Source organism: Haplochromis burtoni, unplaced genomic scaffold (assembly GCF_018398535.1).
Source record: "Haplochromis burtoni strain Fernald_Lab_line unplaced genomic scaffold, NCSU_Asbu1 Contig_122, whole genome shotgun sequence".
Classification (NCBI taxonomy): Eukaryota; Metazoa; Chordata; class Actinopteri; order Cichliformes; family Cichlidae; genus Haplochromis; species Haplochromis burtoni.
The window spans coordinates 1,507,881-1,511,610 of NW_024582483.1; the positions used below are offsets into that span (position 1 = coordinate 1,507,881).

The window sequence follows — 3,730 nt, forward strand, 5'->3', positions numbered from 1 at the left end:
GAAATTTTGAGAAACCTAACTTAAACTTTTCAGAAATAAGCTAATCATTTCAATCAATTTGTTTTTTGGTTTTTTTGCTTCATTAATTATTTGTTATTTCAGCTACTAAACAAGCGGTTCCCATTTCAGGTATTTCAGAAGTGGTGGTGGGGGTGTAAGTTTCTTTAAAGGCGGACTCCCCCATGTACCTCACAGTGGTTTGATCCACTGCCTGCCATTCCCTAACTCCTTAAGTTTGCAAACTGTAAACAAAGGTTGTGTGACACACTGTTATTATAACGCTCAGTAAAATTAAACGTAGCTACTGTTGGAACCACACAACATTTTACTAGCTTCGTTACGTCACCGATAGGTCCTGTGCTTTAATGTAGATACTTCATTAGTATGGGACTATGTATTTGTGGAAAGAGGCAGGCACATTAAAATTTGTAAATTTGTTATAAGTTATTGAATTTTGATTTTTTTTGGGGTGGGGGGGTGGGGGGGGTGATATTTTGATAAATCTGATATCAAACAATTACAACATTATTTAACTTCCATCCAACCCGACCCTGTCCCAGTAGTCATAGGTAAGAAGTGCATGTCATAGCCACCCCTATGGTGGATGTGACATGCGTGTTTAGACTGCAGGAGCTCACACAGACTCGAGGAGAATGTGCAAACTTCACACAGTCAGGCCTCAGCTGAAACCCAGAATCTTCTGCACTATTCCATTTAATTCAATCTAAGGGAATTTCCCAATTATTTCAACAGTTTCACATTTCAAATGCTCTCAAAATACCAAGATTCTGTTTAGCTAAAAAAAAAATTATGTAAAATGCATTTTAAAATGATTAATTAGTTTCTACTTTGTGAAAGTCAAAAACGTGAATGAGATTCCTTTTTTTCCCCCGAGCAATGGAAAACATTTACCTCATGCCCCCGACATCCCCAACCCAAGACTTCATTTGTTGGCGTGGGACACTGAAAGGCCTCATTTGTGCCTGCAGATAAAACATGTCACTGATTTCATGATGAACATCCTCAAAGCTTTTCCCCGAGGATTAACAGGATCCTGCCAAATGTATAATTGTGGGTGTGGTGGGCTCATCATTGTGAAAACCTACAGAGGGATCTGAAAAGACATGGAGTTAAGTAAACGCAGACAAGCCCCAGTGAAATGGCTCCACGCTCTAGAACTGCTGGGTAAACTACATCAATCTGAATCCATATGTCAGAATGCAGCAGGCTGCAGACTGATGTATCACAGCAGCCTGTGTGAAAAGGAAAGGTGGGGGGGGAAAAAAAAAGCAAAAAAAAAAAAAGCATAAATAACCCGTAAGGATATATTTTCACCAGCAGGTCAAAAGTAGCCTGCTTTTCTTTGTTGGCCCCTGGTGGTGACTTTCTATACAAGCTACTACCATTACCCCCAATTACAGCACCAACACTGAACTCTGGAGACACTTTTTTTTTAAAAATGTTTTATTTCCCCCCCAAAAAGGTTACACAACATTCAGAATCCTTTTAACTCAACATTTGTTAATGTTTCATTATTACAAAGGTAGATGCCCACTGTGACACGGTGCTACCACAGTAGCACACCATTATGCAGGTCTTTAGGAAAACAACGCCAAAGGGCAGCATTTTTGTCATACTAAAAATCAAATAGAGATTAAAAATATATAGCCATCTATTTTAAGGAACAGATTGTTGTACAAGATTCACGCTCTCACACTGCTATAGCGAGCCACAGGAGAAGTACAAATCCACAAAGTGAGGACCACACTAGCAGACAGAGCGTCCCCTTTGGAATAATCATACTTTCGCACAGCCCATCGAAGGAAACCGTACGCAGCCTATGCAAAAGAATGCTGGTGTTTAAATTTACAAAAGACAATATCTCTCAAGTTAATTGCATTTTGGTTTAAAACGTACATGTCACACACTTCTAACAAGTTTTTGATCTCAATTTCAGAAATGTGCACGTGTGCAATATGGATAAGTATGTTTGAGAACAGCACGTCTTCACTAAGGTACTGGAGTTTTCCTTTTATTTGTGCTGCGTTTAAACGTGTAAAATTGTACAGGATCCATCTCCGAGGGTGGAAGGTGCTCGTTTGCTCCATTCTCTGAACACTGGTAGCGAGCGCACCTGCTTTTAACAAGGAGACCAGACAGCATGGATTTGAGGAGAACCAATTCAAGAAATCAAGGCACATCTATTGACATAAGGCTGATCCTTCATTTTATCAACACTTTTACCCATTCAACTGCGAGCCCTGAATGTAGACAAAACAACAACAATAAAACCCCCAGAAGTCCTAAAAACAGAGGGATTGTGTAAAGGTCATCTGAACTGCCATCTCTTTGCACGGAGTGTTTTAAACATTTGGGAAAACTTTGGTTTTTGCACAAATGTGGGGATGGACAGCCATCTAGCTCATCCAGAGGAAGAAGTCAGTTACAGTAGCTTAGCATAAAATTCACAATCAGAAACATGGCTGCCTGGTTTTACCTCTGCACAAGCACACCTTGATTTCATACACTTTGGCTTTTTGTATTCATGAACTTTAGAGGTATTAGGAGGCAGGTTCCTTTCTAACCGGTGGAAAGAGTAAAGCTACCCTCGTGTCTAGTTTTTATCCTAAGCTAACCGGCTGCTGGCTTTAAACTGAGAGGACAGAGCAGATCTTACATGAGCCTCGGCAAGAAAGCAAATTCCCAAAATATCAAACTACCACTTTAATCAGAGTTTGTGGGTAAAATTGATCAATTCATTAAAGGATTTGCATTTAAAAAAAAAAAAAAAAAAAAAAAAAAAAAAGAAGCTTCCTGCTTATCTTTTGCAAAGCATTCATCGTCTGATAAGAGCAGTATAAAGAATGTGAGTAAAACGGCAGTTGTTTTGATCCCATAGCTGCCCCACTTTACAAAGCCAACATGTCCACTGTGCTGGGATACAACAATCATACGCTGGAATACAAAAGGCCATGTAGAGTTTCCAAACGCGTTTACTGCAGCAACATCTGTTTGACACATCTGTCAAACAGTGCAAAAGTGCGTGTTTCAATGATGTGAAATAACCAAGAAGAAGGAAAACGATTTAACAAAGACAAATGGAATGTGGGAGGTTTTTTTTTCCGTTTTTGCATTATTTTCATTTACAGTTCTCAAAGTTCGAAAAGCAGCGAGAATAGCATTAAAGAGGGAAGAAAGCTCCTGTAGTTTCTCTGTAAATTTGACATGTCCTGTCAAATGGAGCCGAAAAGGAATGATTAGTGCTCTTCCAGCCAAGATGGACTGTCCTCGCCTGGCATTTTCAACTTGATGTGGAACTGCTTGAGTGTCTGTTCCAGCTGCTGTTGATTTCCAGCATAGTATGCAGCGATGGCATTGTGGAACAGGATGAGCTGATTATGCAGAACTTTCACCTGAGACAACAGGAGCAAAAAAGCGACACAATTAGCTGAAAGTTAACACGTGGGCAGTGATATGTAGAGCGAGCTAGCATCTAACCAACCTTGTTCTCCTCCAGGAACTTCAGCTTAACGGAGACGTCGTTTCGCATCCTCTCGTATTTCTCGCGGTGGGTCTGGAACTGCTGCTGAGACACCTCGATCTTCGGCACGGTGTTGGCGTCACGCGGCCCCAGATTCAGCTCCTCCAGATCTGTACGGTATGCATCATACTCAACCCTAGGAGTGTTTAAATATATAAATCACATCAGAAAAACGTAAACTGCGTCAAG

General features: G+C 40.5%; 1 protein-coding gene across 1 annotated transcript in view; it reads right to left on the reverse strand.

The window, feature by feature from the left end:
* Window positions 1-1,456: 1,456 nt before the first annotated feature.
* The window catches only part of arfip1 (ADP-ribosylation factor interacting protein 1 (arfaptin 1)), a gene marked incomplete in the record, with an annotated part of 14,827 nt that continues 12,553 nt past the window's right edge, over window positions 1,457-3,730 (reverse strand). Inside the window, 2 exon segments of the mRNA XM_042223885.1 lie at window positions 1,457-3,413; window positions 3,503-3,677. Coding sequence (XP_042079819.1) covers window positions 3,258-3,413; window positions 3,503-3,677 — 331 coding nt within the window.